The 22,824-nt window shown below is 41.0% G+C and overlaps 2 protein-coding genes across 16 annotated transcripts in view; one reads left to right on the top strand and one right to left on the bottom strand.

Annotated features, from left to right (window-relative positions):
- LRRFIP2 (LRR binding FLII interacting protein 2) overlaps positions 1-7,173 on the top strand; it is a 56,035-nt gene extending 48,862 nt beyond the window's left edge. For all 12 annotated transcript variants that reach the window (XM_082192817.1, XM_082192819.1, XM_082192811.1 and 9 more), the window contains 5 exons: positions 153-202; positions 1,281-1,401; positions 4,027-4,106; positions 5,050-5,154; positions 6,298-7,173. In XM_082192817.1, coding sequence (XP_082048943.1) covers positions 153-202; positions 1,281-1,401; positions 4,027-4,106; positions 5,050-5,154; positions 6,298-6,408 — 467 coding nt within the window. In that variant the 3' untranslated portion in view covers positions 6,409-7,173. The remainder of the gene's footprint in view (positions 1-152; positions 203-1,280; positions 1,402-4,026; positions 4,107-5,049; positions 5,155-6,297) is intronic.
- Positions 6,944-22,824, bottom strand: part of MLH1 (mutL homolog 1) — a 34,688-nt gene continuing 18,807 nt past the window's right edge. For 2 of the 4 annotated variants that reach the window (XM_082192809.1, XM_082192810.1), the window contains 11 exons: positions 22,240-22,352; positions 20,516-20,609; positions 18,204-18,357; positions 17,099-17,451; positions 16,372-16,517; positions 14,941-15,049; positions 13,619-13,682; positions 11,083-11,247; positions 10,184-10,276; positions 9,682-9,795; positions 7,181-8,109 (listed from right to left, as the gene is read on the bottom strand). In XM_082192809.1, coding sequence (XP_082048935.1) covers positions 7,942-8,109; positions 9,682-9,795; positions 10,184-10,276; positions 11,083-11,247; positions 13,619-13,682; positions 14,941-15,049; positions 16,372-16,517; positions 17,099-17,451; positions 18,204-18,357; positions 20,516-20,609; positions 22,240-22,352 — 1,573 coding nt within the window. In that variant the 3' untranslated portion in view covers positions 7,181-7,941. Of the gene's footprint in view, positions 7,106-7,180; positions 8,110-9,681; positions 9,796-10,183; positions 10,277-11,082; positions 11,248-13,618; positions 13,683-14,940; positions 15,050-16,371; positions 16,518-17,098; positions 17,452-18,203; positions 18,358-20,515; positions 20,610-22,239; positions 22,353-22,824 lie in introns of those variants that run through there. The other 2 variants (XR_014212335.1, XR_014212336.1) reach the window with 2 other exon arrangements.

Here is a 22,824-nt window from a genome sequence, read left to right on the forward strand (position 1 = left end):
AAGTTCTTCTTACTGACCTTGCTGTTTCTTAATGAAATTTCAAATGAAATTCTGTTCATCCAAGAGAGTTCTTCCTTTTAACCTTTTTTTTGTTTTGCTAAGCTTCCAATGGAAGGAATTGGAATTTTCTAACTGAATTGTGTTTCATTTAGATGTTAGGCTACGAAAGCTAGCGGGAGAAAAGGAAGAGCTATTGTCACAGGTAAAGTCTCTCTCCCCTTCCCGCAACCGAAAAGTGATTGAATGGCTCAGACTCAGACTCTTTTCAATTTGGGGGAAGTTATTAAACAGTACCAGGCCCTTGCTGTGCTTGAGCAACACTGCTTGCTACTGAAAAACTTCACTACATTGAACTGCTTAATGTTTCTTGCAGACCTTCAGGGATTGCATCTGCTTCTGTAGCTTTGCCTCATGCTCCAAAGAATAAATTAATGTTGCAATCTTTATGTCATGAGACCTATGTACCCCAAACCCTGAGACTTTAACTAGAAGATATATACTGTATTTTTCCTTGTATTGGACAAGGTTTTTTGACACAAAAATCATGTCAAGAAACAGGGGTCATCCAATACACGGATAGTGGCATGGGGGGGGGAGATACTGCTGCACGCGGGGAGCGATCTGGGGGCGCTGGCTGGCTAGAGCGCAACTTCCCTCGATTCTGCTGCGCGAGGGAAGCACTCCCTACCCGGGTGCGAGAAAAGATCTAGGGAGTGTTTCCTGCCTGCAGCTGGGGGGGGGGGAGACAGAGGCTCAACAACTATGGGGCATCTCCCCTCATTTTCTTAAAATTAAGTCCCCCAAAATGGGGGGGGCGGTGTTCTAATACACAGGGGCATCTAATAGACAGAAAAGTACTGTACTTAAGCAAACAACCCTGAAATTAGAAGCGCTTGTAGCATTTGTCTATCACTAAGATTCTCTTTCCACCGCATTGTAAAGCTGTCTCGATATTTCCTTGTTGCTGAATGTTGGTCACTTAAGATCATTCATTGCTACTGGTGGAAACCTGTGATACTATTATTATTAAAAGAAGTCCACTCTTCACACATATCCACAACTAAGTTGCTATTCTCTAGGAATAGCAGTAGCATTCTAATAACCTTGCACATATACTGTGCAATTATTTTAGGTTGAAAATAGTTACTATGAATTGCTTCTGGGAGCAGTATACGATGACCATAAAAAGAAAAATGGTTGTAAATGCCAGTAATACACCTTATCAAGTATAAATAGACATAATATCGAACTACTCACAGAATGCTATATTTTCATTTCAGATTAAAAAAATGAAATTACAGTTAGAGGAAGAACGGCAGAAATCCTCTGGAAATGATGGCACAAATTCTAATTTAACAGGCTTGGAAAACGGTTCAGATTTGCAGTTTATTGAAATGCAGAGTATGTATATTGTCATCCTTCAATTTCATATGGCATTTCTACTTTTGAAGAGTGCACGATAGGAACATTTATGCCTGAATGTTTTTCTGTTGCCACTTCCCACATAAATAGCAAAATATAAAATATATGGAATACAGTAAAATGCAGTAGATGGGGAGCATAAGGCGACCTTGGCTTAAATTCCTGGAATTCGTTGGATTAATCTTCTTGCTTAAGCTGCTACACAGATTTTGAGAAAATTAAATGAGTAGGAACACTTAGATTGTGGTTTCTCTGCAGTTCTCTGCAGTTACACATATGGGATCTGCATGTGTGCAGAACAGCATTTCAGAAACATCTAGAGCAGGGGTAAAAGGTAAAGGGACCCCTGACTATTACATCCAGTCGTGACTGACTCTAGGGTTGCGGCGCTCATCTTGCTTTATTGGCCAAGGGAGCCGGTGTACAGCTTCTGGGTCATGTGGCCAGCATGACTAAGCTGCTTCTGGCGAACCAGAGCAGCGCACGGAAACGCTGTTTACCTTCCCGCTGGAGTAGTACCTATTTATCTACTTGCACTTTGATATGCTTTTGAACTGCTAGGTTGGCAAGAGCGGAGGGGCGGAGGGGCGGAGCCACGGGAGTTCACTCCATCGCGGGGATTTGAACCACCGACCTTCTGATCAGCAAGTCCTAGGTTCTGTGGTTTAACCCACAGCGCCACCTGTGTCCCTATAGAGCAGGGGTAGTCAACCTTTTTATACCTACTGCCCATTAATGCATCTTTCTTGATGGTCAAATTTCCTTCCCACATCGATGGAAGGAGGATTCAGCTTGTGCCGTAGAACCCCCTACCGCCAGCCTAGAACCCTGAAACGCCCACTAGTAGGCGGTAGGGACCAAGTTGACAACCCCTGGTCTAGAGGTTTGCAGAACTTGTAGTCCCACGGCTCAGGCAGGGAACCCTCTGTCTCAGCATTGCTTGAGTGGGACCAAGAATCTCTGCTCTTTTCCCATGAAATTTTTGGATTGTTGTTCAACGATATTTATACATCGCAGTGATGTAGTAGATGGAAGCAAAAGGAGAAATATAAACACATTTTGTAGAATAAGATTATTATTCAGTAATGAATACTGAAGTTGAGGCCTGCAAGTTGAACTTCATCTTCCAATGGCTTTAAGTCCATCCTACATCACACATTACATTTTATCTACATGTTTGTAATGTGAAGATTGCAGTTGGTCAAATATGCACACCCTGAACCCACAGAAGGCAGTGAATTTCCTACAATGTGTACACACGATGTGTGTCATCTTTACATGTCTGCTGCGTATATTGTCATCTGTACCCACTTATTCATATATAGTAGGTACAGCTCAGTCAGTGAAACATGAGACTCTTAATCTTAGGGCCGTGGGTTCAAGCTCCACAGGGGGCAAATGATTTCTGTATTGCAGCTAGTTGGACTAGATGGGTTTCAAGCGTGAAGATCTACAGTGGTAGAAAGACATAGGTTCAGGAGGTTTAACAGAAGACTACTTGGGACGCGGGTGGCGCTGTGGGTAAAAGCCTCAGCGCCTAGGGCTTGCCGATCGAAAGGTCGGCGGTTCGAATCCCCGCGGCGGGGTGCGCTCCCGCTGCTCGGTCCCAGCGCCTGCCAACCTAGCAGTTCGAAAGCACCCCCGGGTGCAAGTAGATAAATAGGTACCGCTTACCAGCGGGAAGGTAAACGGCGTTCCGTGTGCTGCGCTGGCTCGCCAGATGCAGCTTTGTCACGCTGGCCACGTGACCCGGAAGTGTCTCCGGACAGCGCTGGCCCCCGGCCTCTTGAGTGAGATGGGCGCACAAACCCCAGAGTCTGCCAAGACTGGCCCGTTCGGGCAGGGGTACCTTTACCTTTACCTTACAGTTGAGGGAATATTTCATTTAAGAGCTAGTACCAACAAGGGCTCCTTGGGTGGCTTTTAACTACATTTTACTCAGAGCAGACCTATTGAAATTGATGAACACAACTAAGGTGGGTCTACTCTCAGTAAAATTTATTTTACTACCATCCCCATTCATTCTCTCTGAAAGTAGCATCCTTTAGCAGGACTTACAACACATGCTGGATGAGGTATGATTTAGGAAAGAAACTCTCCAGATTAATTTCTGCAAAAGGGTAGCCTGTTACAACTTTTCTCAGATCAGGTCTTAAAGAAGTTGACCCTCAAACTTCCGAAGGACTGCTTATACCCCACACACAAGCCCTTCAGCAAGAAAAGACAAACCCAGCATCATAGCAGACATCTAATATTTTAAATATTCTTGATCATTATGTAACCAGTTGACTATATTTTCTAATCACCAACCCATCACTACACTCAGAATGAAGAGCCCATTATCCAGGAATGCTGTGTTTTATTTCAATAAAATGATCGGCTAAAACTCTTTAGATTTTGAGGGATAAAAAGCCATAGGAAATTCACTCCTCAAATAAGTCTATTTTATGTACTGTGTACTCCTTTCATCAAATAACAAATTGTACAGGTACGTTCAACATTTCCTTTCCTTTTTTAGCCAAAGCAGAAAAATATAATCTTCGCTGACATTTGATTTAAATGTTCAGTTGACAGCCATTAAATGCTTAATTTTCTTGTGTCTAGGAGATGCCAACAGACAAATAAGTGAATTCAAGTTTAAGCTTTCAAAAGCTGAACAAGACATAACTACTCTGGAACAAAATGTAGGTACCTTTTTGTTATACGTATTTCCTAAACTTTTATTGATATCACATACATGTGTTATGCTCTTGTATAACAGAGTGCAGAAACTATGCCCTCCATGTCATAATTCAGTAGAGCCAGTGTGGCAAATTATCCTGAGGGCTTCATGCTCCTATAGAGAATCTGTCCCTGAATGTGAGTGTCATCCTTTCAGAGGACCAGGGTTATTTGGTATATAAATTAGTCGGTGGGTGTGAACTTTGCAAGAAAATAGCCACTTGTATTCTAAGCTAACAAAATGAAAACACAGCTATATAGTGCATGTGAAAATTTGTGGGGAACAGGTACACATTTTAAAAATAAGGCTTTTACACACTTGTAAAAGTGATGTTTTTAATGTTTGGTGCTTTTATATTTGTGGGAAGCTGCTCAGAGTGGTTGGGACAAACCTCATGGATGGGTGGAGTACAAATAACAAAATTATAATTATAAAAGTGCTTGGTAGAGTTGAGCCTAGTCTCACCGTTCACATATATTCATTGGTATCCTGTAAGATTCTTGAATCATTATTCCATTCAGCACATACTGGCCACATTCAGACAATCATTACCTGATTTCCTAAGTTTTAGGATTAATGCCTTGTGAACAAGCCCAAGATATTAAGCTGTTGGCTTAATATTCTGGCATGTTTGACACAATAGGGAGCCATAGTTTAACTGAAGACTTTCCTGCCTTGTTCACTCGCATGAAGACGTCAAGCAGGCTTGTTCAAAAGTCGGATGATGAAGCTGAGGCGATTGTTTGAATACAGCAATGTGATTTGGCTGCCTCAAGGAAGGAAGTAAAGGTGACAAGTTTCATGCCCTTTTAGTGCTACATAAAGGAAGGTCACAGATAAAGGGGGCATTCCTTGTATACGGGAACATGAGCGAATCATTGCTTTAAACCCGTTTTGTCTTTTAGGTTGTAAGACTTGAAGGACAAGTAGTACGATATAAAACTGCTGCTGAGAATGCAGAAAAAGTAGAAGATGAACTCAAAGCAGAAAAGAGAAAACTTCAGCGAGAGGTAATTGTCTCTTTCACACTGTGTGAAAAAGTTCTAAGAATTTAAATATAGGAAGCAATAACATTTAAAGATGGGGTGAAATTATTTTTATATCAAAGTCTTTAAAATATTCTACCTGTTGACAGTCTCTGGAAACGGGAATGGTGAGCACAGAGATTGTCATGTGGGATTTTTTGGACTGTTACATTAATAAAAAAGTTAGCGGTTACTGAGGAACTATATAGAGAGATCAATCTTCTGCTGTTGCAGTATGCTTCCCTATGTTTAAAATCAGAATGCCTTTACTGCATACTCATGTACGATGGCTTGTTAGCAAACAATAGCTAGGGGGTTCTGTGGTGGAAAAAAAATACTAAAGACTGACAATCACAACAGATTACAGTGGTGCCCCGCAAGACGAAAGAGTTTTCCGTTTTGGAGGTGCTTCGCAAAACGAATTTCCTATGGGCTTGCTTTGCAAGACGACAATGTCTTGCGAGTTCCTGCTGGTTTTTTCCCCCTCCCCCCCTTTTTCTAAGCCGCTAAACTGCTTATCAGCTGATCCGATCAGCAGATAAGCCGCTAATAGCGCTAATCCGTCAATGGGCTTGCTTCGCAAGACAAAAAAACTGCTAGACGAAGAGAATCACAGAACGGATTCTTTTCGTCTTGCGAGGCCCTACTGTACTTTTTTAAACCTGTGTGTGCTCTAATGAATTGAGAAAATGTGTCCCAATGTTAATAGAAAAAGTGGCTGTGCTCCCCTTTCCTTCTTAGAGCTTTCCTCTCTACTGGGGTTTAATCAATCATAACTTGGAGAAGTGACGAGGCAAATGGAAGGTTCTGCACTTACCTCTATGCCGTTAAGATATCCTTTCAGATTCTACATAATTGCCTTAGATCCAGTTTATCCACCTACCTTTTTTTGGATTCAAATTACCTACCGTAATTTAGTCAAACTGGCGAGTGGAAATTCTGTTTGTAGAAGGGGTTGTTTTCGAGTAACTACATGGCCTCCAGACCTTCATTGTGTAAACATGTTTTTAAACTGCAACAAAGCTCCACTAAAGTTTTAGTTTTTCGAAACTGCATTGGCTTGATTTAAAATTCTTTAGTCCTCTCAAAACTGTTGCACTTACAAGGTATTGGCTTCTTCCTTTTCAGTTAAGAACAGCATTGGACAGGATAGAAGAGATGGAGATGACCAACAGCCACTTAGTAAAACGGTTGGAGAAAATGAAGGCAAACAGAACTGCACTCCTATCTCAACAGTAGAAAGAAAGTTTAAAAAACTGCACTGCTCCTTGAAAACTTGTCCCTAGCTTGTTTTAATACAGACTTTCTTTGGCACAAACTTTGAACATTGAGTTGTTCAATGAGTTTTAGTTTCATAATTAAGTGGCAAATATTTTGTAACAAGTGGATGAAAAAAAAACTTCGAATTTTTATGCGAATGAGTTTTGCAGCTTAATTCTAGAGTCTTCTCGAGCCCAATGCTGTTATTTCACAATTGTGAAATCAAATGTATTCATTGAAACTCTCTTCCACTGCTTTAATAATGCTTGGTGCTTGGAGACAACTGCATGAATTCAAGTGAATGCTGCATTACAAATTAACCAATTATGTGCTGAAGACATCACATGGCACAAGTGCCTTCTATATGGTGCAATGTAGACGTCAATGATTAAGATAACCTTTGGAATCATAACATTTATTTTAAGATACCTTTGGGGGTTCTATGTTTGCTAAACTTTATACATTTTGATGGAAAACACTTTTGTAAAATATTTAAATTTATATAAAATAGAAATGACTGTATAAAATTTGCTTTATTGCATGGGTGATGCACAACCTGAGTTTAGACTTCCTAAAGTACTATTCATAACTACTCTTCATGGTAAGAGTGGTGACTTACGTTTTGCTGTACATTGTAAACCTGGTGTTGGCAGCTGCTCAAGCGTGGAGTGGAACACTGGGTGGGTAGGAGAAATGTGGTGAAGGATATAAACAATAAATGGACAATTTGCTTAACAAAATGAACATTGAATGTGTCTGGGTATGTTTTTACTTTAGTTAGCAACTTTTCATTGTGTTAAGCATTTGCAATGTTAACTTAAAAAATGTGTGACACAAACAGCTTCACTACATTATGAAATTGTAACATAGGTTAGCTACCTTACTTTGCAACTGACCGTGGATGTGGCTAACCTTTTTATAAGAGGCTAAGTGTGTTCAATCAACAGTTACAGATTTGCCAAATGTCATGGGCTTGTTACATTGTTCTTTGGCTCACAGATTGACCAGTTTGTTTGCCCAGGATCCTGGAGTCACAGAAACATTCGTCTGCTGTTATCTAGCCCCTATATAGGTAGGTGCTCTGAACATTTCCTGCCCCCTCACCTTGTTTCTTGCATTCAGAAGCAAAGTTGGTAGTTCCTCAAGTTTAATATGGTAACCTCTTCTAGTCCTGGATGACTAGCATTTAAGGATACTGGTGTCAGATTTTTATATTTATCCAATCCATCCCCAAATAGACCTACCTAATTCATTATTAGTTCATAAGATAAAGTGAAGAGGGCTCCGTACCTTTGTCTACAGAACTCTGAACTGGCCACCATGTTCACTTTTCAGCCACAGGTGGAAGCTTTGGTATTTGCTAGTCATCCTGTACAAAAGTTGCGTATTCTGGCATCTTGTAAAGCTGAACACTTCCTGGTCTGCAATTCAGTCACTTCTACAATTCTCAGTGATAACAGCACCACTGCAGGGAAAGCTGTGCAATAGGTACTGATCTATATATGTCTGTGTTCAGCATCTTTCAAACACTTTGTACAAGTCTGGTAAATTAGCAAGCTGCAAAACGCTGCCATCTTCTGTGAAGTTTTTAGGAGGCAAAAGGTATGTCCGAAGAACTTTATAAAGCACATGTTCCACTGTCCATTTCCATGATCTCTTACCAGCTCCAGAGTCTTCAGTCTGCAAAGAAGTTTAAATAAAGCAGTTTGACTAAGGTTTTAGTAAATACTAATGTTGTGTTCGATAACACTGTGGCTAATGTATTTTAGAGCTTTTTGAGCTCTATGTATTTATTTGTTTCCCTATCTACTGCTCATTCAGCTTGTGAAATTTATACCAAAAGAAGAAATGGTCAGAGTCATGCACTATTAACATGAGGCTTAATTGTTCTGAAAGGATCATTCATTCTTATGTGCCACCATTCTGGCAACAGGCGTTCTGTAAGCCACTTCTGAGCATCACTCTTCCTGATGACACCTATACTTTTCTGTTTGGAACCCTCGCTTGATCATTCTGCTAACGGCAATGACCGTCTCAGTGAAGGAACTCCATCTCCTCGGGTAGCACTTGGCTTATAACAAAGGACGAATATAGACTGAAATCTGTGGCATTCACAGTACTTGCTGTCCTTGGGCTTGCCAATCGGAAGGTCGGCAGTTTAAGTCTGTGTAACGAGGTGAGCTCTCATTGCTCTCTCCCACCTCCTAACCTAGCAGTTTGAAAGCATAGCGGCCCGAGTAGATAAATAGGTACCACTGCAGTGGGAAGGTAAATGGTTTTTCCGTGCGCTCTGGCACTTGTCACGGTGTCCCGCTGCGCCAGAAGCAGTTTAGTCAATGCTGGCCACGACCCTAAAAGCTGCCTGCGGATAAGCGCCAGCTCCCTCGGCCTGAAGCAAGATATATGCCACACCCCATGGTCAAGTGTGACTGGACTTAACTGTCCAGGGATCCTTTAACTGTCCTTTCTCCACCTCAGAATGCGAGAGCATGACCTGCCACTGTTGTCCCAGGGATTGAGACTCATTTCGCCTCATTTACTCTTGTGATCTTGATAAGGGCAAAGCTCTGCCATGTAATGATCTTTGCCTATTAGAGATGCTACTTTTATTAACCTGATCCAACCTAAATGATAACGGGGTTTGGTAGCAGCATTTATATCCCTCCATACAAGGTGCCCTCAGAGCTCATAGTGCGCTCCCCAGCATTGGCAGTGAGAGATCCAGCATATTTAAAACATGCACTAATTTATCTATCACCCATATTTTCTAAAATTCCCCCATTGACGGGGAAAGGTGGCTGCCACTAAGGCTGTACTTGTGCCACTCAGTTGGCCTAAGGTGCTTTGGTTTCATGAGGGAGGTAGTCCTCTTCAACTCTTTTGCCTGTAGTACTGCCTTTAACTCACTCTTTCCATTCCCAGCCCTAAATGCAAGATTTCAGAATGTAGTTTTGATACAGTGGTGCCTCGCAAGACGAAATTAATTCGTTCCGCGAGTCTTTTCGTCTTGCGATGTTTTTCGCCTTGCGAAGCACGGTCCGTCGCAACTGCGCCTCTTCAAGCGGCTTTAAGAAAAAAGCGAACAAACTTGCAAGACGTTTTCGTCTTGCGAAGCAAGCCCATAGGGAAAATCGTCTAGCGAAGCAATGCAAAAACCGAAAAACCCTTTCGTCTAGCAAGTTTTTTGTCTTGCGAGGCATTCGTCTTGTGGGGCACCACTGTACAGGGGAAAATAACAAATGAAGACTGTACCTGTTGAGTAGTAAGATCAGAGTCTTCCATTATATACTGTTTTCTAATGGAGTAGAACATGGCACATTCTTTACTCAAGGTATCAAAACATTCCTTTTCTTCATCCCAGTTTACCTGGAAAATAAAATGTAACTTCAATAAATACAGCATGCCTACAGCAGTTACATATCCAATTGCAGCTATTTCTACATATGAAAATCTAATGTGAAGTTGGAGGCAAAGATCAGTCACATAGGAGGAAGTTTTCAGCAGCACTCTTGTAGGCAACTAGTATTGGCTCAATTGATCAGGACAGAAAATCTCCTTAATTCAGAACTGTTACTCAATTTTTTTGCAGCTAGTATAAGCACTTGAGTTTCACTTTAGACTGAACAAAAAATGAGTTTGTGAGAAAAAGGAATGTGACTAAGCAAGTACCTAAGACTGACCCAACTGCATTAGTCAAAATGAAATAATTCTATGTAAATATGGCTTCACTAATTCATGTTGAATATTGACATACCTCTGTGGCCAAACGAAGGACAAACATAGGCAGCCCTTCCAGTGGAGGGACGTAATTATCTATCAGGAGTGGTAGTCCTGTAAGATTTCCCATCTGTAAAGAGAATGTTTCTCCATTATTTTGATGCTTATTCTCCTATGTATACATCAATATTTGGTTCCTAAGCCAAAGACTACAAACATGGCAAAATCTACCTGCTGTCTGCTTGTGACATTTTTTGTATTTCTGTTCTTTGGAACTAGCGTAGTATCCTGTTTTATTTATCTGTATCCTTTACCAAGGTGAAACAAAATTCATACATAAAACAAAAAAGATTTCGGCTCAGCTGGTGTGACATACTACTTTCTGCCTTTCTGTTTGGTAATAATAAATTTATTGGTTTCCTGTAGCTTTTGTATCCCCACTCCTCCCCAGTGGCCCAAAACTGCTACTTATATAGTTTCTCTATTTACCGACAGCATTCAGGTGATTATTACTCAGATGAATAATCAGAGATACGATCAAGTCTTATTTTCTCATGTACAGCCAATTTGCTACAAGTGAAGACATCTGGAAGAATTTACAGAACAATAGCTCTGTGTTACCTCAGAACTGGGAAACAGTAATTAAGGGCTTCCAATAAAACTAAGTCAATTATCCGACTCTAAGCCACTGTTACCCTAGCATCAAGGCATAGTTTCCTGGTTCAGACATAATAGGAAGCTATATTTAACGGAATACTTTTTGGTTTGCATGAAACGAGGAGTGAAGCTGTTGCTTGTAGGTACATTAGAGTGCTTGTTCATATCTTCTTAAGACCATCTGATAATTCAATCTTGCTTTCTACTCAATGGATTTTGTAAAATGCACAGTACAGCAGGTAACGACTAAACCACCCCAGGATAGAAAAAGGTAGTTACTTCATCAATTTCAAGAGAGAAATAGTCTTTCAACATGGCACTCTTCTTCGTTAGAAAGTCAACAATGTATTCAGCGAGGCCTTCCTTTGGACCATCATCTTCTGTCCAACCACTTTCATCATTCTCCAAGGCTAGCATAGCTAGATCATAGAGTGGAGCTGGTTCCTACATTTACCAAAAAAATAGCACAAATCATTATCTGTCATTCATGCACCCAACTGACTTTTCCACAAATACATACAGCTTGGGAATGGAGAAGTATCTGCTTCTTTAAAAGGGCTGTAACCCTATCAAGAGGATGCCACCTCCCATCCATCCTGTCTAGGGAACCACCTACTAACAGTGTTTTAGTTTATTTGGATTGAGCTTCAGTTTGTTGGTTCTCATCTAGTCCATTACTGAGGCAAGACAACAGTCCAGCACATCCACTGCCTGCAGATGTAAAGGAGAAGTAGAGTCGTGTGTCATCAGCATATCGCTGAGAACATATTCAGCCCACTGACCCCACTCAGCGGTTTCATTGTTAAATAGCAAAGGGGATAAAATCAAACCATGGGGAACCCTGCAGTGAAGGTTCCACGAGACTCCTCAAGCATCACCCTCTGGACACGTCTACCCAAGCAGGACTGGAACCACAGCAAAGCAGAGCCAACCCCTAATTCAGACAAAGCACTTGGATCTGGTCTGTGACCTTGCCCAAGAACTTTACCCAGGAGATTGGTAACTGGCCAGTAATTACTTAGGTTTTCCAAATACAAGGAGTGGTTTAACCACTGCCTCCTTCAATCAGGCAGGAACCATCCCCTCTTGTATAGAAGCACTGATCAGCTCCCTGGCCCAACCAGTTGTCCCCTCCCTGCTAGCTTTTATCAGCTAAGAGCAGGCAAGAGTCCAAAGTGTAAGTGACCAATCCAAGTACCTTGTCCATGTCCTCAAGCCTTACTAACTGAAACTCATCCAATGCAACAGGACTAGACAGTGTTCTGGACACCTTTTGAGTTTCATCTGCTGTAACAGTAAAGTCAAGGTCCTGGCGGATGCAAGTCATTTTATCCTCAAAATGCTTTGTATACAAAGTCACAGCAAGCTATTTTAGGTTCTGTCACCTCTTTCGGACCAGACTGTAAAAGACCCCACATTACCTGAAAAAGCTCTGCTGGACAGCATATTGAGGATGCAATGGAAGCAGCAAAGTATTGCTGCCTTCACTGCCACTAAGTAGGCTCAATGATGAGCCCTCACCAGTGTTCAGTTGCATTCCATTGGACTTTTCTTTCACTTACATTCAAACCATCTCCCAGCTTGCTTCCTCACAAGGAACCAAGTGGGCTGTACCAAGTGGGAGAGGGAGCTCAGGGGCAATCGTGTCAACAGCCCAAGCCATTCAATTTAGTTTTTTCCATTGGCTAATCAAAATAATTTTGTTGCCCCATGATAATCTTTGAAATCAATGCACAGGATGAAACGGTGAAATCGGCCATGATTAAGTGGGCACAAGATATTGGTCATAACATTATGTTTGCTAACTGGGAACAGTTGTGGACCACCGGTATGAAATTTACGGCATGTAATGCCTTAAAGGAAAATATTATGAGAGTGATTTATAGGTGGTGCATGACCCCAGTCAAGCTTGCAAAAATTTACCACTTGTCTAATGATAGGTGTTGGAAGTGTGGGGAAACTGAGGGTGCTTTTTTTCACCTTTGGTGGACGTGCCCAAGGATTGGGGCTTTCTGGGAAATGATATATAATGAAATGAAAAAGGTATTTAAATATACCTTCCTTAAGAAACCAGAGGCCTTTCTCCTGGGCATGGTCGGCCAATTGGTGCCAAAGAAAGACAGAACATTCTTTATGTGTGCTACAATAGCAGCAAGAATGCTCATCGCGGGGTATTGGAGGACACGGGATCTGCCCGCCTTGGAGGAGTGGCTGGTGAGGGTGATGGACTGTGCGGGACTGGCGGAGGTGACTGGCAGAGTCCGAGGCCAGGGAGGGGAGGCGGCGGAAGAGGACTGGAGGAAGTTTGAGAACTATCTTAGGAAACATTGCGGAATTGATGAATGTTAGAGTGATGCGGTTTTAGAGATTGGGTGGATTACAGCTGTAAGGATTAAGTTAAAAGAAAGGAAAGGTTAAAAATTAGATAAAATTAAGGGTGAGGATTTGCTGAATTAAAATCTGAAATTGGAATACAGAGAGGGGAGGTATGAGGTCGGAGAAGTAAGCTATAAGAAAATAAGGGTTTGAAATTATACTTGTTTTTTGTCTGTGTTTGTTTGTATTATTGTGTTTGTCTACATAATTTGTGAAACTTTAATAAATATCTTTTAAAAAAAGATAATCTTTGAAATCAATGGCAGCTAAAATGTTTTGGTGTAAAATGAGGACTATATTAGGGCTCTGGATGCAGAAGTGGCTGCACCACAAACGTCCCTGCACCACCACCAGATATTGGGTAGGATTGCTCTAACCAATATCTGCTCTATATCTTAGTAAGTTATATATAAGATAGGTAACTTAAGTGTATACTTACTGACAATCTTAAAACGCCGAAGTTTCCAAAGTCATAGATAAGGATCTGATAGAACATTTCTTGACTTTGAGAAAGGAAAAACAAAGAGTTTGCTATTTGCTCATGGTCCACTCTGTAATACTGTCAATGAACAGGAAGCCTTAATATGGAATTCCAATGGCAACTAAAATCTATGGGTTTTTAGCTACGAGTGGGAAGTATGCATTTTTCTAGAGCACAGCAGTTATGATAAAATATCCAGCATTGTTTAATAAAACAGATAAGCTTCCCAGTAGTGGAAGAGATGCAGGGGGAAGGGCTGTAGCGCAGTGGCAGAGCAGCTGCTTCTCATACAGAAGATCTCAGGTTAAATCCCTGGCATCTCCAAGCAGGAGCTGGGAAAGACTGAAAGTCTGGTGAGCTGCCACTCAATGCAGGCAATACTGAACTAGATGTAGCAATGACTCTGTAGACGGCAGCTTCCTATGTAATCTAATATTAATTAAAGGGCAAGAACACATCACTGACTATAATCCTTGTGAAACTTAAGAACATTACAAGTATTAATGAAGGGGAGCTGGTATAAGAAGCAATATACCTATAAGTAATCATAAAAGGCAAACACAATTAGATTACAAATAAGGTTAGAAAGTTTATCACTTTAAAATCTGCCATTCCCATTTCCATTTATAAAACTCAGAGCAGTTCAAAATATACATTATCAAGTCATCTTACTGTCTCTTAGGTCAGCAGATGCAATGACCCCAAACTACAGGGTGACATCAACCACTCTTTGGTCTTCTAGGAACAGATTCCACTCATATTACCCTCTCTGTTTTCTACCTCCTATATAGCGTATTTTTCGCTCTATAACACGCACCAGACCATAACACGCATGTAGTTTTTAGAGGAGGAAAATCCGTAGGCATGCCACCTGTAGGCATTCCCTCCATAACACGCACAGACATTTCCCCTTACTTTTTAGGAGGAAAAAAGTGAGTGTTATGGTGCAAAAAATACGGTATATAGTTTATCTCTCTCCAGCCTTTCTGGGAGGTTCATCAACGCTTTTTCCTCTGATGACTAGAATCCAGACAATATCTTCAGGGTCCTAATGACCTATGATTTCACTCACTGTTCCTCCGCAGCTGCGCAGCTCCGCAGTCCATGCGTTCCTGTTATTTGGGGCAGTGACCCAAAAGTACTAAAAAGTTAAAAACTACAGCATAGCCCACACCACTCCATTTGGAAATGTACTCACTGATGATTATTTTCTTCCTATCTCAAGCTACTGGATACTATTTGTCTTGACTAAAATAATATATTTAACTTTGTTCTGGTACCTGAGTTTTGTGGTACTGAGCAGATACAGTTTTGTCTGATACTGCACCAATGCCCACTGAGGGTTAACACATCCAACAAAGGAATGATCACGTATCATCTCTTGAAGATCTGAAATAATCCAAATCACTTGTGTTTAGTACAATACAGAAGAATATCCTTCCCTTTAAGAACTCAACTATTCAATTTACTAAAATACTTAAAGCATCATGGACTTCAAATATCAACTCTTATTCAATTTCATATAACCCAATTGGAGCCCAATACTTTTTACTCAGAAAAAAATGCATTTTGGAAAGAGGTTCAATCGCTGCCCATGCTGTTCTTACAAGTTGCATGTACTTTCCTTCTGTGAAATTCCTTGGAATATGCTTCCTCCAGCAAACCTCCATGCTCCCGTGTGCACTAATTTTCAAGTGCTAGAAATTAGTAGTTTCCTCCAATAAATATTTTGCCAATTTACAAAGCAGTTATATCAGACCTCTTTTGGAATTCAAGCCAATATAGTCCAAAGTACTCCAGATAGTTAACATAGTTACTGTGAGTATTGAACTTGCTACTCTGCCAAGAATCTTAAGAAGCCCATTCCACAAACCAGGAATTGGCTTTCAAGCAGTTTGTAAGATTGTTTAAATCCAAAAACTTCATTTTAACCAATGTATTTATCCATTTATGCTTTCTTTAAAACTCAGTAGCCTCCAACCAGCTGAGCTGGCAAATGAGAACACTGGGTGCCAGTCCATTTTTTTCCAGACCTAGCTGCCAGACTATCGGTAGCCTAGTGGTGTTAACTACCTGTATCCAGGTACTAAAATGAAGGAAAGAGTACTGGAACCATAGTACTTCCACTTCATAATACAACTATTAATTAATTTAATGCCTGTTAAACTTCAGCTGCTTCTATTACAGAAGAATTTTGCTCTGAACAATACAAGCAGCAGCTGAAAGGAAGCCACCCACATAAAGAATTTGCAAGCTATTTTGTTTCCTTCAAAATAAATATTTACGGGACCTGAGAGCAGAATTCTGCTCCATTCTTCTGAACTGCTTACATAATGGGTCATGAGCAGCTGCCAACAGTGTTCTCAATCAATGCCTACTTCATGAGTGACTATTTCCAAAACAGTATCAACAAATTGCAGCAGCCTGGTCTCCATGTCCAACTCTGACCCTTTCTGTGCTGTTCAGAATTTTTTTCCCTTATCCCTACATCTCTAGCTAAAGTATATAAAGCTTTGATTTTCCAAGCTGATTTTTTAGCAGAGTATTAGCCTTGAGTGCAATTTAATACTTCATAGTATAGTAAAAATAAAAAATAAAGAGCATTCCTGTTATGGGAGATAGTTTTTATAAATCCTGTAATGCAAGTTATGCTATCTTAGTGGGTCTAAATTTGCACATGAAACACAACGGTAATAGCAGAACATGCATACTTGCATGTGCCCGATTGCTGATTTCCTCTTGAAGAGTTGCTATGCTAGTTAGGTTCACAATTCTCCTTCTTGGAACGCAGGCAGCAGTCATTTCCTGTTTTTGCTGTTCTTCCATTTCCACATCACATTTTGTTCGCTGCCTCTTTCTGGAATATGAAAAGGAAATGCATTTTGTTCTATTTGACGTGTATACAAGTCAAAGCAGAGTGCTGTGATTAACTCTGGAGTAATTAAACAGGTATTTGGTTAAGTAGATTCAAAAATACATTTCACACTCAATAGCTACATTTACCAGAAAATCTGCCCAAGTCTTATGTAGCCAAACTATACCAGCAAAATTTGGCCACAGGCAGAAATAGATGCTTGTCTATTTCTAGACCCAGTCTTAATCTGCCAAGGTGACCTATTATGATGGTCATTTTTATTAACTAGATGTATTTATTGTTTCACTCTGCTATTGGTTTTAACATTTCCAAGTGTTTTACGGAGGATAGTTTGTGTGGTTTTTATTTAGTGCTATTATTTCCGAAAAAGAGGTGATAAATGTGTTAAAGAAAAATAAAAAGACAACACTTCTTAATTCAGCCTAGGGGCAACCCTTCCCCAAGACAATGTCAAAGACAGAAAAGTGCTCGGATTCAGGAGCATCACCTAGCAAAGAGGAGGGAGAAGAAGGTGCCAAACTCTCATCAACTTAGAAATGCTATTCCACAGAGATTGCTCATACCTAGCAGGTAGAGCTTCAAGAGGTGATGGTTGGCTTTCTGTTGACCCTTCTGCAATCTCCACAGCTTCTACTCTTAGATCTCTTGAATTCAAGTCACTGCAGTCTTCCATCTCAGCATCTTGTAGTCCAGTTCCCGTGCAACTTTGCTTGTTGTTGTTCTCCTGGGATGTCACTGCAGAAAGTTCAGACGGCCTAGGTTTATTCGCCGGCTGAAGAAAAGCATCCAGTTTCTGTTCCCTGGAATCAGTGCGGACCATCTGGCGGGCACAGACCTTGTCTCCCCCTTGATTAGTTGAAGAATTTGCTGATTTAACAACATCGGTGGAAGAGGCAGTAACACCTGGCAGCAATGTCTTAAAGGAAGAGATGAAAGAGAAGCAATTCAGTACCACTGGAACTGTACAGGTCTCCTTCTAAGCTAGTTGGAGAGCCAGATAAGCACAATTCATGGGCATCACGTAGCTGCAACTATAACATAATCTACCTCTGTGGAGTAGCCATTACAGATCATGCCAAACATAACAGCCTGCTCTTTACAAGTGATCAGGCTCTAACAAAAGCATTGCAGGGGATTGGCCTAGATGACCTTTGGGGTCCCTTCCAAATCTACAACTACAAATCTACAAATCTACAATTCTATGAATACTGCTTTCTAGTTGAAGACCAAATGCATACAGAAATCTTTATCCCATTTGCACATATAAAGTGAATCACAACTGGCTACTTAACATTGATTTTGTCCATTATCCCCTTTCTGTCAGATAGAATCATGTTAATGCCCTTTATCAGTGGTTTTCAAATGTCCCATCACCAGTATATTCCGTATTTGCCTGGCATAAAACCTCGGTCGGTTCAATTGAGGCCACTTTATCTGTTTGTGTGCAGCACTGGTCTGTCTTTGGACTCTTTTTTGTGTAAACCACTAATCTATATTAAAGAACACACCTAAAAATGACATTTTGTATTGTTAAGTCCAGCTTATCCAAAACATTTCATTGGACAAAACAAATCCAAATCCTGAATGCAGAGCACTCACTCTCGCAACCACCAACAAAGCAGATTGGTTAGCCTTTTCCTTTTCGGTGACATGCTCAGATTCACTCACCTGTGTAAAATATACCCTTGATGAGTTAGAGCCCAACAATTTGCTCTCTATGTGTTGCTGTACACTCTCCAAGATGCTGTCTTCATGAAGGAAATGAACTTCATGCTTTGTGGGATGCACATTCACATCTACGTTCTGAGGGTTTATTTCAAGGCTGCAAGACATTTTGAGAATACCATGTGAAGTTAATCAAAAGAACGGCAATTCAGCAGATTTGTTAAGAGTGGGTGCCTGTGGCGATCACACAGGGTCCCCAGACGTTTCACCATCTATTGATCCCTGGGCCTCCACTTTATTCTCGCTGCCACCACCCAGGCCCTACCTGGTACAATACTGAGTCCAGTCAGGGTTAAATTGGAACATAAACTTCTGTTTATTTATTGCAGTTTAACAAGCGTGTGGTTTCATAAACGGTATTGGTCAATTACAATCATGGGGTGCCTATCCAGACCTATAACTTCCGCTACCTGCTCTCACTCACTAAACCACCTCTCAGATATTTACTTGTTTTCTGAGCCCCTAATTATTCCTGACTCAGCTTATTTTGCTACACTAACTCAACCTACCCACAAACTCTATCCCAATTCACTCCCACACCAACCAACCAACCAACCAACCAACCAACCAACTCCCAACGAACTCCTCCTTTTGCCCCTCCCAGAGCTGGTTTTATAGACCCTCTGACTCCACCCCCTGGGTTCTGATTGGGTAACCTGCTTAACTACCGTATTTTTCGCTCTATAACACGCATCTGACCATAACACGCACGTAGTTTTTAGAGGAGGAAAACGAGGAAAAAATATTCTAAATGAAACAGTGGATGTATGATTTTTATGGTTCATGCTGTGGCCACAGACATGTGATCTGACAGTGAGTTTGGGGTAGCCCAATGCAAAAATCCTGAGGATCCATGTGGATCCGTGCTTTGTAACCACGTTTTAAGTGGGGAGGGAAGGAAAATAACTCAAGGGACAAGGAGCTTTTCCGCGGGGAGGAGGGAGGGAAAGAGCACTGTTGCTTTAAAGGTATACTTAAGGTTTTTGCCCTGTGCCTGGGTTTTTTTCCATTTAACAGTTTGCAGCCTTTTCCTTCCGCTCCTTGTTTTGAGGCGGAATAGATTTGAGCAAGTGAGGAGGACTTGGATTGCAGGGGATTCGCCATTAGCTGTGTAAAACTGCTCCTCCTTGCAGCCTGAATGATAAGCAGCCACCAGCAGCAATAGAATGGAGCACAAAAAAGCGGTAGGGGCACTAGGACCCAGACAATGCTCAAATCTATCCTGCCTGAAAACAAGCTGCTCCATCCCAGCCGATCAGCTGAGACGCGGGGGATTTGCGAAGTTTTCCCCTCTCCCTCATGCCCTCCCCAGCCTTTTTTTTACTTCCTGGTTTTCACTGCGCTGGCTCAGAGCTCGAGGTTGGTTTTATTTTGCTGTTGGTTGCTTAAATTTTATCTTTCCTGCCGTCTCTCTGCAGCCTCATTGCTCTGTTTAGAGAGCGCGCAGACCTTTGCTAGCGTCTCTCCCTCCTCCCGTGTAAGCGGCTGCTGCCGGCTTTGCTGCTATGGCTCTCCTTCCCTCCCTCCTTCCTGGCTCCAGGTCGCTTTAAAGAAAGCAAAGTGAGAGCCTCGTAGAGCGTGTAAGTGGCTCCCGCTTTGCCTGACTGACGGCAGCCATGGCTCTGATCCGTGCATTCGCTCCTTAACACGCACAGGCATTTTCCCTTACTTTCTCGGAGCAAAAAAGTGCGTGTTTTGGAGCGAAATTTACGGTATTTCACCTCCAGCACTCTCACATGTTAACGTCACAGTGCCACAGCCACAGAGTTTAGGGTGCTCTGTGTTTCTCAGAGATTGGATCCTTGTTTGTAGTGCTTCTGAGTTTCTAAAACTGCAGAGAAATAACATTTCAAGTCTCTTATTTATTATTGAGCTGATGATTATTTAGCTTTTGTATTACCTGGAAATTTAAAAAACTAAAATATGAATTAGTACTCATACTGCAATGACATTAGGAATATTTTTGATGTACATGCATGTTAGGGTAATGATAAACTGCATCCACTGTTTTCATTGCTCTTAACTCTAGATTTGTACTTGGTTTTTATTTAATAAAAACAAATGATAGCAAGCACTGCTTAGCAAGGTTAATTTTGTTTAACTGAGGTTAAACAAAATCTTGCCCATTTTTACTCAAAAGTGAGGCCCACTGTGTTTAGGGGGGCTTACTCCCTGTGTGCATATGATTGCAGCCTAGATGCATTTTTATCTTTTTATCTAGGTCACATGACTCTACATAGAAAAAAACATTTTACCTTATGTATAAAAATGGATGTGTATTTTTAGGTAAGTAAGCCGCATATACAGTTTCTATTGCTTTTCGCAAAGCATTTGACTCAACCAGGCGATCTAGGGAGGAAAAACAAAAATCAGGGGAGACAGGTAAGCAGTCTACATTACTTTCTGTATAATACAACTTTTACACCCATCTCTGATCAGTCTAGATCTTCACTTTTTTATTTATATAACCAACTGGAAATATATGGTAACAATTAAAAAGTAAATGTGACTTTATCATCAGCAGTCCTCAGAATATATCCGCAATTTTGCATGTTCATGACCACCAGATGCAATGCCACACCCTGATCCTAAATAACCTTCCCATGCATATGTTTACTTTACAAATAAACACATTGCCTTGGAACCGATTATTTCAATGACACTTAAATGCACTTCACTCTCTCTGGATTAACAGCTAATGTCTGTACTGCAAAGGATTATCTAGTGAAAGTGTAAAGAATGGATTAACTGCCCTGCCCTAACCAAGTAGGATACCTACGTTGGAAGATAAAGCTGGAGCACTGAGAGGTGCAATATTTTAGGTCTACTTGTTTGTATCAAGTAGAAAGTTAAGAAAGTCAAACAGGGGCTTATATTTCTTTCAAAGACCTTGAGTACAGCAGTACTATACTCAACTTAATTCACTGTTTCTTCCTTCTGTTTTTGGCAAGTCAGTTTGTAGTTATGTGTGAACTCAGACTCAAATATGGTATATTAAATTATATCAGGGGCAGGAGAACTGTAAATAAGGCCAATATATTTCACATCTGACAACCAATGCACCTCTTGGGTAGAGGAGTCTAAAAAGCCCAGGACACATATTTTCATGGCCCTCTAGCAACTATGGTTATGTTTTTGGATTAACTCTGAAGTATATACTTGATTCTGACCAAACTAAGCTTCCTTGGAGCATAGGCTTTTTAATGAACTATCTGAAACCAAAAGAGAGAATTTGTTCCCAGATGTGATTTCCCCACCCCAGTTTCCTACCCCACTATACCATCCTGTCTGAAACAGGTCACTGTTTCTCAGTTATGCCAGTCCCAGTTTCTTACAAATACAGTGGACAAACACCTTAAATTCTGACAAAGAGAGTGAGTGGGTTTCCAGATGGCAGTTTGCCCCAGCTGTTGGACACAAGAGGGGAAACAGAATTACCACCACCTCAAGAAACAGTATTGCTTAGTACAGGAGTTTGGCAGCATCAAATGGTTAGTTTCACTGTTTCCATCTGAGCAAGACCTGATGCTCTGGGACAGCAGCAGCAGCAGTTCTTGCTGCAAAAGCACAGCTTTCATGTGGCTTGGAAATGCCTGACATGCCGATTCTGCTTGGCTGACCCTTACAAACTCCTCTGTCTGAAATGACCCTTACTATCAAAGCAGAGCAAATGTGACAAATATGCACAATGCATTAAAACAACAAAATTTGGGAGTTTAGGGCATAATCCCTGACCCTTTAAAACACATAATAAAATCAAGAAATAAAGCCAGGAGACAAAAGCAACCCCTTCTTTCTCTGGACAGCACTTCACTGCCAGCAACATTAAACACTGCTCACCACCATTGTTTAATAGAGAAAGTGTTACCTTGTTAAGACTACAGAAAATTTCATAGAATCATAAGGAACCCCAAGAATCATCTAATCCAACCCCATGTAATGCCCTAGAACACCGAGAAATGTGTACTTTGGTACTTACGGTTTATGAAAAGCAAGAAGATGCATTTCTTTACTGAATAGTTTGCATTGGTTACGTAACCCTTCATTTTAAAAGCCAATGTTGCATCTTCACAGCCCACTTCAATCAACTCTCTGGATAAAATTAAAAAGTAATTAATTCCCCCTTCTGTATTCTTAGAAACCATTTCTCTAGGACACAATCAAATCTTCATAAACTTCATATCCATGTATTTATTCAGTAACTCTAATCTGACCAAAAATTAAGGAGCAATAGAACATACTTAAAGCTATTTTATGTCTTTTGTAGGGCAATCCTATACATGCTGACTCAAAAGCCAGCCCCACTTTGTTCTCTGGAACTTACTCCCAGTTATGAGTACAAAGGCCTGCTCTCTTCCAAATTCAAATTTCAGAATGCCACACAGATAAGTATCTGTATTTAAGTAAATTCATTACATACCGTATTTTTCGCCCCATAGGACGCACCGCCCTACAGGACGCACTTAGGTTTGTTTTTTTTTTGGGGGGGGGAAATAAAGAGGGGAAAAAACATCCCCCCCCCAGGCACAGGGCTGGCACGGGGGAAGCCCGAGCTTCCCCCGAC

This window comes from Podarcis vaucheri (genome assembly GCF_965113315.1).
Source record: "Podarcis vaucheri genome assembly, chromosome: 12".
NCBI lineage: Eukaryota > Metazoa > Chordata > Lepidosauria > Squamata > Lacertidae > Podarcis > Podarcis vaucheri.